The sequence below is a fragment of the Motacilla alba genome, chromosome 1 (genome assembly GCF_015832195.1).
Source record: "Motacilla alba alba isolate MOTALB_02 chromosome 1, Motacilla_alba_V1.0_pri, whole genome shotgun sequence".
Classification (NCBI taxonomy): domain Eukaryota; kingdom Metazoa; phylum Chordata; class Aves; order Passeriformes; family Motacillidae; genus Motacilla; species Motacilla alba.
The window spans coordinates 86,910,653-86,924,549 of NC_052016.1; the positions used below are offsets into that span (position 1 = coordinate 86,910,653).

Sequence of the window (13,897 nt, forward strand, 5' to 3'; positions counted from 1 at the left end):
TGCTGTAAAATAATCCCATGCTGCTTTCAGATACCCTGTTCCATGGAAGAAACCATCCTACAAGTTTCAAAGATAAGAGAACTCATCTATGCCATGTTTCAAAACTCTGTGCATATGGCCATATCAATGTAGGACGACCCCCAGCCAGAGGAGTAACGTGCTCTGACTCCATGATTTAGAAGGTTGAACAACTGCTTTATTAAGCTATACTATATTACACTACATACTATACTAATACTGAGCTATACTACATTACTAAAGGAAAACTTTTACTAGACAGTCACAACACAGCTTTGACTTAATTGGTCAATCAGTCCAAACAACTATCACTAGAGTCTAATTAACAAATCCCTTTCAGTAAACAATCTTTATAACACATTCTATATGTGCTAAACAACAGGAGTAGCAAGTAGAGATAAGACTTGTTTTCTCTTCTTTCTCTGAGCTTTCTCACTACCTTCTTCAGGAAAAATCCTAGGAGAGAGAATTATGTCTCTCTCTGTTCAAAGAGTATGTGAATACCACATAGCCAGAGCTCAACAGTTCAGAACACAGGGTTTAGTGACACACAGTCACTGGCTCTGCTACTAATGTCCCTGGGTCAGCAGAAACCCTGGAGCATGAAGCACTGAAGCGGCATGTTACAATCCTTTCACACAATGATGTCTCTAAACGACGCCATCAAAAGTGAGCTCAAAGGTGAACAAGGTGAATCAAAAGTGAGCCAGATCCAAACCACAGGTTTACTCTGTCTGTACCCTGCTGAGGGTATGGACACACGGGGCATGCCTTGCATCCACACAGGTTTTGCAGTTCTCTGGGATCTCTTCTGCTGGTGCCATGGCCACAAACTTCAAGGAGACACGTAGCACCTAAGTGAACAGACAAAGCCAGGACCCGGAACTAACTCCCTACCAACACAAATGTAAAATGCTCAGCAATAATACCCAGAAAATTTCCCTGCATGCTGAGGAGTCCTGATTTAACATCCGAATCTCACACAAACCATTTTATCCTCAAGCAAGTAATATCCTCAAATGATCATCAAAACAAATGAAAAGGATAACATTTGTTATTAGGTCTTCTAAATCCTCTTGCTGATTTTACTGTCTTTTCCTAATCAATCACAGTTGCTCTACAGCCTCTGCATTTCTTTACTCCTGCTATTGTTCTTCTACTGTAAATTAGCAGCAAGAGGGAAAACAACAATGTATACAGCTCATGCCCAATAAAAAAAAGGGTAGTCCATCAGCCTACCCTTCCTCCATCCTAAATACCTATTATATCATTAATAAAATAAGCCCGTGCAGTTATTCTGCTCATGGTCACTAGCTAATTATTCAAAGCGGTGGAGAGGGCTCAAAAATATCTGAAAGAAATACAACTGAGGGCTAATTTTCCTCAAAGACCTTATCCAAAGTAAAAAGGTGAGATGCTTGCACAAGGAGAAGGTGAAAAAACTCAAAGAGATGTGAGAGGCTATATGCAGATGACAGAGTTTGGGATGGATCAAGGTCATATTCATACAGATAATAAATATCTGAGTAAAGCCAGGAGACTATCAAATGTTGGTTATGAAACTCTGTGTAACCAGATTTTTTGTAGCAGAAAGTCTCCTTCACATGGTGACAAACACAAAAAAAAGAAAAAAGGATTTAAACCAGCAAGTGACTAGGAAGAACTCTCTCAGGGGTGCAAAGCTTTACAAATTTTAATCCTCCACCTGTTAATGCTGCTTTAAAATATGGATTTTAGTGAAAGAGTCCAAGCCACAAAATTGCACCTGGGTTTTAGACATCTTAAAGGTAGTTCACATTTGAGATCTTTGGTTGATCTCCCAGTGAGATAATCTGCCTACATCACATTTAGGTTCAGATTCTCAGAAACTATTAGCTGTCTGGGTTTGCCTTGCAATTTCCAGTTACAAGAAAATCAGAACTGTGAAGTGGCTCTTTGTGTCATAAGTACTACCAATTAACAGGGACTATGATTAATTTAATCCTCGTTAAGATATACCTGATAGATTACTCTATAAGATACTACTGTATTAATGATTTAACTGATTTTTTTAAGCATTTCCCTGAGCTATAACTTTACCACATCTTTTCCCACATTTTTTTTTTATTTAATGTATTTTCCACTATGTTTTGCACCGGTAGCTCCTCTTCGTCTCATTCAATGTCAATAAATGTACCTCTACAGCAAAGAGTGATATGTGTAGAAACTACTGAACAAGTGTAGTGCTCCATAGAACAGTCCTTTAATGAGAAGCATGAACTGGGAACTGTTTAATCTGGACATTTTGTTTGACTGTAGAGGGACATGCTTAGAAATACATTTACTGAAAGAGTAACAAGTCTGGCAAACTTGCCTTCTTTATATTAGCATTTTCGTCTCAAACTTCATTAAAGAGCAATCAAATTCCTGCATATTTCCTTTGTTAGCATTGGTGAGAAGCAAGAGATTTATATGTAAACAGAAGTCTGCTTTTATACGCAAGCTGCCTCTCCTGTTCAAACCCTTCAGCAATGGTACGAAATTCTAGTTTTCAGTCACACTAGAGCTTAATTCTTTAAAAGCTTCTTCAAGAGAGTAATATTCCACTTGTTCCCTCAAGAGAAGGACATTGTAAAAACATGCCCTTTTCAGGACATACTTCCTTATCCCATAGGCCTAGAAAATCCATAGAAATTAACTTCTTTTAGCTGGACGAAAGCAGCACATGCAAAGGGATGTGTCAGCTGCTACCTTATTTTTGTCCTCCTAAGCCAAAGATATCCTATACCCACAGCAAAGGCAAGCTATACTGCATAGGAACCAAGATGATAGAAATGTCCAGGATTTCAGGACAGTTCAAGGAAGGAAAAGGCACTATGAAAGAAGTGCTTTTCACCTGAAAAGCTCTCCATAATCACTAGTCACAAACACAGAGCAGGAAGAGCAATGTTAGCCTCTGTTTTTCAACAGAAGAACCAAGGAGTCCCCACAGAAAGTGCAAACCCCTCCACATCTTTTCCACATAGCACGTGGTTATGTACAGCTCACTGCCATGCAAAGTTTTTTGATGCCCAAAATAGAAATGCTGCTTGATAACTGAAGTGTTGTAGCTCTTTCAGAAGCTACTACACACAGTGACCTGAATACAAGCTCCAACTTCACAGTCCAGTGACAGCTGAAAACTGAGAGGACAGATGGGGGGGAAGGATCAAACCCAAAGATTTGCCCATCTCTTGCATTTTTTCTTACACCACCCAATGCCCAGAGATGGAGACAGGACAGGATCAACATCTAACGCACAAATGCTGCACATTCTGTATCCTCGCTATGTTCTTATCTTTCTAGATGGCAAAGCCGTACACAAAAAAACATAGATGACACAATGAATTTCAGTCAAAAGTGAAATACATTCTTCTCTCAACTCAGTAAAATACAGGCATCTTGGGAATCTCCTTAGAACAATGTTTTCATAGAGGATTATAGTTTATTTGTATCAGAGTCCTTGAGCAAAAGCCAAAAAATTCCAATGGAAATAAAATGTTTAACCTTGGCTTGATTCTACTGTCTGATAGGACCACGTTCATTTTAGTGCCACAAAAAGATTAAGCCAAGTAATTTCCAAGACAGTGCCTACTGTATGCAAGTGCTAAACTTGTTCAATGCAATTCCTCATGCTGTTTCCAGTTAAAAGTCAAATAAGCAGGTGTCAGAGTGAAAAAACAATATACAGATATGAAAATTAGACTATCAATTTCTGCCAGCAACTATGTGCTACCTATTGTTATTTGACCCACACAACCATTCGATATTAACTCAAAAGCTATTAAAATGTTTATTATGTTCACCCCAGTACAGTACCTAAACTAGTCATTGAATTTTACTGCAGAAGGTGTTATTAATCTGGCTAGTGCATTGAATATAACTACAGATATTATTATTCTGACTTCTCGATGCAGTTTCATGAGCAACTGTTTACTTTCCTTGTAACTATTAAACATGAATGCTTCTAACAGCATATGCTGCAAATACACCAAACCTGCATTCCATGTATCCATTAAACGCCTTTCACTTAATGATTTTTGAGGTTTTGGCCTCAAAAAGTTCTTTTTCAGAGTCAGTGTGCTCCTGTTTTGGATAACAGCTTTGTTAATTATTCACACACTATTTTTCTTTGCTGCAGAGTATATTAAAAAGAATACATCGCTTACATTTTGCTTGCTGTGTGTTCAGTCCATCATGGTGCCAAGCATCATCAGCTCCTTTTGCAATTATTATTTTCAGTATTTCTGGGTGGATCTACTGTAAGGATTCACTTCAAGAACAAATAATTTTTTAATAGCATTCTGAAGAGGAACATACTCTTTTGAGCACTTTATTATATGGTGTCCAATGAAAAGACTCTTCCTGGCTTAATTTGCTATGACAATAGAAGCACAATCTGTGCAAGAAGGGGACTCTTCCTGAACTAAACTTGGGTGCAGTCTGACAAAGTTTATTCCCAAGTAAACTGTTCTCCTACTGTATACACATATAAACTCTTTCTGTACAGTGGCAAGTAGCTCTTGGATACATTAATTGTACATCAAGCCACATGCTACATCTCAGCAATTTTTTTTCACAACAGAGATTGTAAAGCTTTATGATCGCTCGATGTTTTGCTACTCAGTGAGTTGTTCAGTAAACTAGTAATTTATCTTTGAAAAGCAATCATTCACTGAAACGTGAAAAACAAACAAAAGGGCCAACAGCACGCTAGTGCAATGTTCAGACATTGCCTGCAACTTCTAACCAGCAGGAAGGGAAGGCATAGGTAAGTAATAGTGTGTCAAAAATCACAAAAGCCATCTAAACCAGAACTTAGTATAGGAACAAATCACTGCTTCCCAAGCAACAAGATCTTCCTTGACTGAGTGAAACATGCTCCAGCAGGACTCACTGTTTAGAGGCAGGTTCGGCAAACATCTGTAAATATTCAGTTTAATTTCCACACAACCACTTCATTTATCTATCTGCAACCTAGACTCAGAAGATTTTATCCTAAATGTTGACTGTTCCTATCAAAACCTCAGTAGTGACCCCACCAGCTATAAAATGCACCCTCAGAGTCAGTGTAAGGGCCCAATTCCCATTTTTCAGATTTATGAAGTCCTCTTGAAAAACTGGTTTCCAATTTCAAGCAACTCTCTCATCTCCAGATTATATTTTTACTGGACAGAAAATCTTTACAAAGGGACAAATTCAGACTGTCTAAATCACTCCTTTTTTAGATTTGAAGTCAATAGGAATTTTAGCTTAAAATTAATATACTTAATATAATCTGAGAAGGCTGAGTAGAATAAACATCAAGCTCAAATCAAAAATGCATACACATAAATATTTAAACCAATGATATCTGTAAATACATTTTTTGTATTTTCCTTAAGCCTAAGACATCCTTTTTATATTTGAATTCATTTATAAATGGCCTGTCATTAGCAGACATTGAACTAGGTGCAAACATTTTATTACAGTAGGGAGATGCATGAGCAGGCATAAATTTCACCCCTTAGTAAGTAGAGTATGCAATTTAATTTGATCAAGAATAATTAAATTTGTACAAATTCAGGAAATGTATTCCAAAGAGGACAAAACTTCAATAGGTGAAATACATGTAAATAAGCAGTTTTACATTTGAGCAAGAGAAACAGACCATGCCTCAATTCCCCCTACAGGAATTACAGTATTTAAGCAGTCAGAGCTGTTTTTCGGAATGACATGAAAGAAACTTCAAGGACCTGATCCCACAGCTCTTACTGTCTTTGTCTTTTGGTGGGAGGTTTCCTTTCTATGAGTAAGGAAAGCAGTGGGGAGGCCAAATTTTTTCAGAATTCAGATAAAGACACATACCTACTATACATATTTATGGGCAGGGCACAAGCTTCCATTTCATGGCTGTGCTTAGAAACTTTTTCAAAATTATAAGCAACCAGGAAATACCAGACAAGCTATTTTATGGAATAGGAAATTAACATGGGACTATGCAGAGATTGCAGTTCAGCTGCAGCCTGGATATCAGACTTACTGCTTTTAAAACAGGTTTTGTATTTTAAATTGATGTGAGGTTGATACTAATTTCCTAAATTAAATCCTCCATCAGTAATGTATTTATAGTAATGCCAATTGCCATCTACTCTCCTGTCAACATCCCTGACTGTGTTGGAGACATGCTTCTCCTTGGAAATGAATGGAGAGGAAACCTGATCCATCCTCTGTTGGGTTGCCACCAGGAGTGAAATGTGATAGCAATTCCCGCCACGGGGGCATCTAACACTCCAGCCAACACACTTCCCGTGGGCACCCAAACAGCTGGCATTTGGTAAAAAAAAAAAAAAAAAATCTATTCACTTGCTGGACTTGCTTCAAAAAGCAACTGGAGATAATCTCCTTTCCCACTTCTCCTCAGGCCCCAAATTCTCCCCACGACTTTGCCGTTCCCTAGCTGAAGATACCCAGTTTGGAGGCTGGGGATGGTAGTGGGAAAGCCAGGAGGACAGTATCTTATTGTAACAAGCCCTGGTTCCGGACTTACGGTTTGGAGCAGTTTTTAACTATTTGTGAGAAAAAGTCCCTTTGATCTTGCACTTTTTAAAGTCCCCTCAGCGTGCATGACAAGAGGGAAGGGCAGAGCTAGACAGAAATAATTGCAAAAGCAAGGGAGGCCCAGGGAACCTGACACATGGCAAAGATTTTCATGAGACAGAACACTGCAGATATGAGGGGCTTCACTGATTGTAGCCATTACACTGAGGAACATTCAAAAATATTCAGCAGCTGAAAAACACAGCCACAGCTACTGATTCCCAAAGTTTTTCTCCTCAGGAAGAAATATAAAGAGGTAAATAATTGCAACAATCAAACGCAGCTCCTCTATCGAGGATATCAAATCTGAAACCAAGGGGTTTCAGCCAACCATAAAACCAAAGCCTCCTGATGCAACCCTGCCAGAGACTTACAGCCCTTCGGACTCCCCATCCCTCCTGCCGCACTTGTCCCCGTCTCTGGAGCTCCCAACGGTGCCGGTTACCGGTGCCGGTGGGGCGAGGCCCCCGGGGAAGGCAGGGGAGCCCGGGAGGGGGTCTGCACATCGGGGGGGGGCTGCAGCCAGTGGTGGGGAGAAAAGGCAAAGGAGAGAACATTTGGAAAGGAGCCACCCAATCCCGTTTCTGGAAATAGAGCAGCTCTAGGAAGGGACACAAAAAAAAAAAAAAAAAAAAAAAAAAAAAGTGCAGCAGGTCGAAAATAGCTAAATAAACTGCAATTACAGCCAGCGCTAGTTGCCTAACCTGCTGGATTTTCTGCACGGTTGGATCAGCGGCAGATGCTCGCTCATTTGATTACTTTTGAGACTGAAAAGCCCAGCGGCTCCCGAAAAGTTTGGCGGGCAAAGGGGGGGCGGTGGCGGTAGCGGTGCCCCGTGCCGCAGCGGGGATGGGGGGCTGCGAGCTGCCGCAGAGGGCGAGCCCCACGGCCCGGGGGCACCAGGCGAGGACGGGCACCGCGGCACCGGATCCCGCGCTCCCCGGGCGACCCCAGCCTGAGTGGAGATGATCTGCCGTCAGAGCAACAGCGCCTGTGGCCGGGCCACCAGCTAATCCGGCCAAGCGGATTATTAGCCTCCTCACACAGAGAGCCGCAGTTCGGCGCTCCCGGAACGGAGTGCCAGGACGGGGCGTGCGGCTCGGCTGGGCTCGGCGTCCCGGCTGCTCTGACGGGATCAAGTCGAAGCGGAGCGGAGCAGCGCAGACTGTGCGGGTGGGCAGCGAGACCGCGGCCCCGGCCGGAGTGGCAGCACCCGCCACGGCCCCACTCCGTGCCCCCTGCCCGCTCCCCGCCGCTTGCTTGGACGTGTTCCCCCCACTCCTTCAGAAGAGGGGGTCAGCCCTCCTCGGGCCAGTGCAGCCCTTCGCAGGCCGGGGGTAGTGCCGCTCCTGCCAGCCAAATCCACGCGTCCCATGCAGAGGGAGTAGGGAAGTGCGGCAAAGTCCCCGGGGAGGTGGAAAGCTGTGCCGCGGTTGCCTGGCACTGCGAGGGACACCACTCGGCTTCATGGGCCGGTATCTTGACAGCCTGCCCTCCGCAAGGAAAGGACACGAATCTTTAGGGGTGAACCAGAGTGTGTGTGTGTGGAGAGGCATACGCCTCACCCCCCGGTATGCAAACTGAAAGGCCTAGAAACCACCAGCCCTCCTCCTCCCCTTGCCGCCCCCCTTGCCGCCCCCCCAATCCCTTCCTCAGGAGCATCGCCTCTTGCCCAGAGCACCACGGCGCTGGAGCCGGCTCCCCCCGGGGCTGAGGAGCGACGGCAGCGGGCAGGGCAGGCAGGGCCACGCCGCCGCTTTGCTCTCTTCCCGCGGTCACGGCTCCTGCGTGCGTGGTCCGGGCAGGCGGACAGGAGCATCCCCAGGGGCTGCCAGAAGGTGGTCGGCCGTCCCGACCCTGTCTGGCCCATCCCGCCCAGGGAGGCACACGGCTAGGAAGTGGCCCCCGGCTGTCTGCAGTGCTAAGGGACGAGTGAAGCGAAGGGCACTTTGCGGGAGGCTGAGCGCAGCCTCTGGCGGGGCATTTCAGCCTCTTTGGTATGCTAAGTGGCTGCTTTTCACTGCTGCGGCAGCGGCGGGGGGGAAAGGGGCGAGACGAGCTGGCAAACGGAAGCCGGGGGCGGGGAAGGGTAAATCCGCCGAGGTGCCCACCTCGACTCTGCACCGGACCTGAGCTGAGCAAAGCAGCAGCCGGCAGCGCGGCTGCCTTTACGGAGAGGGGTGCGGGCTGCCAGGGCTGCTGCTTGTTGATGTTGGGGTGTCAGGCAACGAGAGCCTATGATCTACTACACTGCAGTGCCAGCGTCAGGAGCCTCCTGCTCGGGAGCTGCCACTGCAGGGCAGCCGGCACACACACACCAGCGCGCACACGGCATCCCTCCCCTCGCAGCCCGGGCTCCGGCGGCTCTCGCCTCCCCAGGCACGCAAGTGCTTGCAGACAACCTGCCGGCCGGGCTGAGCGAGCAAGGCGCCGTGGGGGACCAGAGGCCGGCGGGAAGGGCCGGTATTTCCCCAGAAAAGCTCCCGGCTCCCCCGCCCGCCGAGAATCCCTTCCCGCCCACCTTGCTCGCCAAGCCGCGGGCTTGGCCGCACGGACGCCCCGAGCAAGAGGGATGCAACAGCAGCAGCGTGACCCCCAGGGACCAGGCGGCCCAGAGCACCTGCATTTGCATTTCTTATGTAATGTACTGCAAGTTTCCCCCTCGGAGCCGGGCTGAACCGAAGCGCATGATCCCCGCTGCCAGGCAGACATAGAGACGGACGCAGAGACACCGGTGTGTGGCACAGAGGGGTCATCCCGGCAGCGAGAGGCGGAGGAGCGGTACAGCCAACCCGGCGGTGCCGCTGCTGCCACTCGGCATAGCTGGCTGAACTGCCGTCTGGGCACAAGCCCCAAGAAAGTGTCCATCCCCTTTCCTCACCACCTTCCACCCTCCTGGCCTTGAGTGCCGAGGGTGAGTGATAACGGGGAGCCCCCAGGCCGCGGCAGGGGGGTGTCTGGCTTGACTTTATAAAGCCGAGCGAGGCGGTGGGTGGGTGTGTGTGCGTGTGGGGTGACATACTGCAAGCTATTCAGAAAGTGCTGTGCAGGACCCGAGCCCCGGCACACTCACCCACCGCAGGCAGGGCCGGCTAACACCAGCACAGGAGAGCCAGTCTCCTCTTCCCAAAACTGACTGGGGGGGCTCCCGCGGTCGGAGCGGAGTGGGGGGGGGGGGGCTCCACCGCCTTCCCCACAAGAAGGGTACTGATATAAAAGTTTCCTCCTTGGAAATGGCACATAGGAACTAGGAGATGCCGGCTGGGCGAGGGTCGCCTTTGATTTTATTTTTTTACCCCTTTTCGGTGGTGACAGGGGCTGAAGCTAATACAAACCGTTCTTTGCTTATTCATACACGTATGCACATGCATGTCCGTGCTGGCCTCGATATATCCCCCCTTCTCCCCTCAGCAGGATTGCAGATCTACCTCGGCGAGCAACAGACAGGGTAGCATTAAAGAAAAACAACGCATTGCAATGGATTGCTTACCAGTTGGGTTCTTGTTTTTCTTAAGACTCTTGCCACAAAGACACTGCAGCATATGCGATCCTTTGCTGAAAATGTTCCAAAGAAACCACATTGATTTGGGCGAAAAGCAATCCAGCAGCTTATACACCCTGAGAAAGAAGAGATCCTTGTGGTTGCATAATAATAAATTGAGATCAGTTCTCCTGAAGAGGGGCACCAGTTTTATCATAGAAAAAGCGATTATATTCCGATCTTCTCCCAGTTTTTTTTCCTCACGTGGTATATTTCTTTGAGACTTTTCAACGGATGCTTTTTTTTCAGCCAGGCTGAACGGTTGTTTCCCCTAGACCAACAGTGGATTATAACCAAAAGCGTGGAGAGCAAATATAAGGAATCCCTTTTTTCAGCGTGAAGCCAAACGAAAAGTAAGGTAGTGAAATCCCAGCCGAGGCCAAAACCTCATCGGAGACACCGGCAAAACGCGGAAGAAAGATCCCCAGAGAGAAAACCATAGCCTGGTACTTGACTGCTAGGAGGATGGGTGGATCTGCAGAACAAAAGCCACGGCAGGATCCATCCTACTGAATGACTGCCATTGTGCAGCCCCGCGGCGGGAGAGCGCACCGCCAGCACCCGGCGAAGCCCGGCTGAGGCGCAGAGACCGCTGCCGGCCGCGGGCGCGGACCCCGCCCGCAGCCCCCGCCGATGCCCCGCAGCCCCCGCCGCCGCCCCGCGACGCCGCCCGCCCTCGCCCGCGCGGGCCGCTCGCCTCCGGCCCCGGCTGCCGCTGCGCCCGCTCCGCCGCGCAGGAGGCAGCACCCCCGCCCCGCGCCGCCCGCCGCAGCCTCGGCGCCCAGTCGCCGGCGGGCGCCGGGGGAGGAGGAGCCGCCGAGCCCCGCCGGCCCCGATCGCCGTCACGTAGCCACGTGCGGCCCGGCCCGGCCCGGCACCGCCCGCGGGCAGCACGGGTGGGCTGCCCCGGGCTGGCCGCCGAGCGCGCACCCCTGCGTCCCTCGCCCGACGTGCCCTGGGCCCTGAAATCTGTCCCTCCCCCGAGTGCGGCTCTTGCCCGTCTCGGCCATGCCGTGGTCTCAACGGTCAGGAATGACCAACGCAGTCGCGAACTGAATAAATCAGCCCGAGAGGGGTGTTTCTTTCTGCAACCTGCTGGCATCACACCTAGAGAGTGTTCTGGTGAAATTTGGGGGCTGCCCCAGCATAGGCAAACACCGTATGTCTCATGGTGCGATGATGCCATGAGCCGTGGAATCCTGGACCGGGAGTGGGGTTCCCGAGTACCACAAATCCCCAGAGAGGCAGTGCTAACAAAAAGCACCTGCTGCACAGCCGAGTTGACAACACGGCCATGGGCAGACGGACCGGCTCCTGAGCAGCGCCAGTCAATGCGCTCCATAGGCCCACCCAGGCAGCGCTGCCCTGTCACCAGCCCTCCCCGGCCTCTGCCGGAGGGCTGCACCAGCCGAGCCCAGAGCGGTTGCACCCACGCATGGCAGTAGCGGCACTGGAAGACCAGGGAGTTGATGCCCATGTTCTCCCTCTTCCCTTTAGAAGCTCTGTCGACTGTTTGGATACTGGAAGATGTTTGGGTGATAGGACAGAGAGCATGAACAAATGAGGGAAAATACTATGAGGTAGTAAAAAAAAAGGAGCTGCTGAGAAGAGGGTGGAAGGAGAAACCATGGAGAACACAGGACAGTGAACAGCTCCCTCTCCCTTTCCTTCTCCCTCTCCCTCTTCCTCTCCTCCATCTCTCTCTCTCTCTTTCATTGCCAAAGTAATCTATATCTTCATTATCATCTTTACCTCTTTGAAGAAACATTCGCCCTTTGACAATTTACTTTTTCCAGTATCAGAGTACAGACTGGAAGTTCCAGGACACTATTTTCATATATGGAATCTGTAATAATACTCACATTCCTTCAGACATGGTCAGATGTTGGTGTTTTTTCCTGAACCCATGGAAGTTTTCCTTGCTCAAGGAAATGTAAGACTAAAATACAAAAAAAAAGCAGAAGTTTGTGTGTGTGCTTTTTCTGCCTTGCCAGGATCTGTTGTTTATCAACACTGAGAAATGCTTGTAGTAAAAATTTGGTCAGCATAACAAAAAAAAAAAAACCCACCAGGAACGAAAACTTTTTCGATAGTTTTAATTTCAGTAAGATTCTGGATTTATACATCTAGATGAGATCCTTGGTTCTAGATCCTCACCTGCATTATATCTAAGTATCATTATCCTATTTTAGAAAGATGAATTACACATAGGAATGAAGTGCTGTATTGTGAGAAGTAGCCCATGGAGTTTACAGAATTTTGGAGAGTTCCTACCTCTGAGCACCCAAATTTGTAGAAATAAAAAGAAGCAAAGCTCAATAGATTAAATGTAAGAAAAATTAGAGTGAGGTAAAGGTCATATAGGTGATACTGCTTTTTGCAAAGAAGTGGCTTGGTCCCTTGTTCTATCACCTTGGCTGTGCTGCCTGTTGAGCTAATGCACTGTCCTGCCCGGCATGCGGATGTTCCACAGGCTGCCAGGAAGACAAGCTGGCTCGGCCACCTTGCAGCCAGCTGGCTGGGAGTTCACAACAGCCCTTTATGCTATTCGTGGTAGCTCATATGTCACAAATCTCCACAAACATAAAACTGATCTAGAGTATTCCCAAAATATCTGAGGCCTGTGTCTATCTCCTCTTGACCACAGGAGCCAACAGTATGTAACTGGGCACAGCCTGTGATCTGTAGAAAACAAAAAGTTATTTACCAGCTTCCCACCCAAGTAATTGGTATATATGTCCCTCAGGCTAGCATGTAACTGCCTACTTTCTAAATGAGAGTAAAACTTCTCTGTAGCATCTCCTCATCGTTCAGTTGTCAGAAGCTGTGGCTACGGAACCCAAGGGGGCTAGTTCTGATGGCGGTAACGTGATTTAAGGTTTATGAGAATTATAACAGAAGCAGAAATTTTGTATCTCAAATGGGACAACAAATACACACCTTGCGTGTCTGGTAACTTAATGCCCTTGAAAAGGTTCCCAAAGCATGGCAGGCTTGCAAAGAAATACCTGAGCAAGAGCACGAATTTACTCAGGATTTCTCTTTATGTAAAGTCAAAGTCATGGAAAGATTAGCCTTTTAAAAAAAAGTTGACCTAATGTGAAAAAAAAAAAAAAAAAGCCAAAACAAAGACCCACCAAAAAACACAAACTAAAAGAACTTAGATATCAAAAGCCATCTGAGATGTCCTAGGGCATTTTGCAAATTCAGGCATGGAAGATCTGATTCTGGATCTATGGGAGACCAAGGCCCTTACGGAGCTGCAAGTGGAGACCACACAGTGCGTCCTAGAGAATCTCAAAAGGACAGTTGGTTGCTACCTGTGGGTAAGCTATTTTTTTTTTGAGCTCCTAAATCCTTATTGATTTCACAGGGGCTTAGATACTCAGCTCATATACAGACACACACACAGTTCAGTTCAGGCATCTTACCCACAAGCTGTACCCCAAACTAGATGTTTATACCTGTAGACTCTTGATATCCTTGGAGACAGCTAGCTCTGAACACGTTCATCTCTTCCTCTTCTATGCCAGGGACAGTGTGTGGAGGAAAAAGGGAGAATGAAACCATCATATTTCATAATAGAGGTTTTTGACTATTCCACAGAGAAAACATCAGAAAGAAGTCCCCAAGTATCAAGAACAAGAGAGATAAAGGTACTGAGCCTTTTTGGAAATGTAGCCACGTTCCTAGTGGAAAAGGGAATAAGGAGGCGTTGTCAGTTTCCCTTGATTCAGCACA

General features: G+C 47.2%; 1 protein-coding gene across 3 annotated transcripts in view; it reads right to left on the reverse strand.

Annotated features, from left to right (window-relative positions):
- FGF14 (fibroblast growth factor 14) overlaps nucleotides 1-10,853 on the reverse strand; it is a 376,859-nt gene extending 366,006 nt beyond the window's left edge. Inside the window, exon 1 of one of the 3 annotated variants that reach the window (XM_038127255.1) lies at nucleotides 10,106-10,853. In XM_038127255.1, the coding sequence (XP_037983183.1) occupies nucleotides 10,106-10,313 (208 nt within the window). In that variant the 5' untranslated portion in view covers nucleotides 10,314-10,853. The remainder of the gene's footprint in view (nucleotides 1-10,105) is intronic. The other 2 variants (XM_038127235.1, XM_038127270.1) reach the window with 2 other exon arrangements.
- Nucleotides 10,854-13,897: the final 3,044 nt, after the last annotated feature.